Consider the following 317-nt stretch of genomic DNA (forward strand, 5'->3'; position numbering starts at 1 on the left):
TATCGCAGTCTCCCCTCGTAGTCTCTGCTACGAGACCTCTTCCTCTTCCACCTGTGGCCCAGGTAGCTCTCCTGCTCCGGAGACCGGTATCTCTTACAGTGATGCATCTGAGGAGGCAAGAGGTTTCCAACTCTTAAAACCCTCACCCCTCAGCGCTTTGCCTGCTCCCTGAAGGAAGTGAGGGCCCTCCTGCCCCACCAGACTCCCGAACCCGAAGGATGTGGACAGAGACCACCCCAAAGGGCGGAGGGAAACGGCACAACGGCCACGGTGCAGCCCCCCGCCCACCATGAGGACGACAGCTCCGCTGCCCACCC

General features: G+C 61.5%; 1 protein-coding gene across 1 annotated transcript in view; it reads right to left on the reverse strand.

The window, feature by feature from the left end:
• Positions 1–107, reverse strand: part of CLK3 (CDC-like kinase 3) — a 9,289-nt gene extending 9,182 nt beyond the window's left edge. Inside the window, exon 1 of the mRNA XM_009701432.1 lies at positions 4–107. Coding sequence (XP_009699734.1) covers positions 4–107 — 104 coding nt within the window. The remainder of the gene's footprint in view (positions 1–3) is intronic.
• Positions 108–317: the final 210 nt, after the last annotated feature.

The sequence above is a fragment of the Cariama cristata genome, unplaced genomic scaffold (genome assembly GCF_000690535.1).
Source record: "Cariama cristata isolate BGI_N322 unplaced genomic scaffold, ASM69053v1 scaffold37155, whole genome shotgun sequence".
Classification (NCBI taxonomy): Eukaryota; Metazoa; Chordata; class Aves; order Cariamiformes; family Cariamidae; genus Cariama; species Cariama cristata.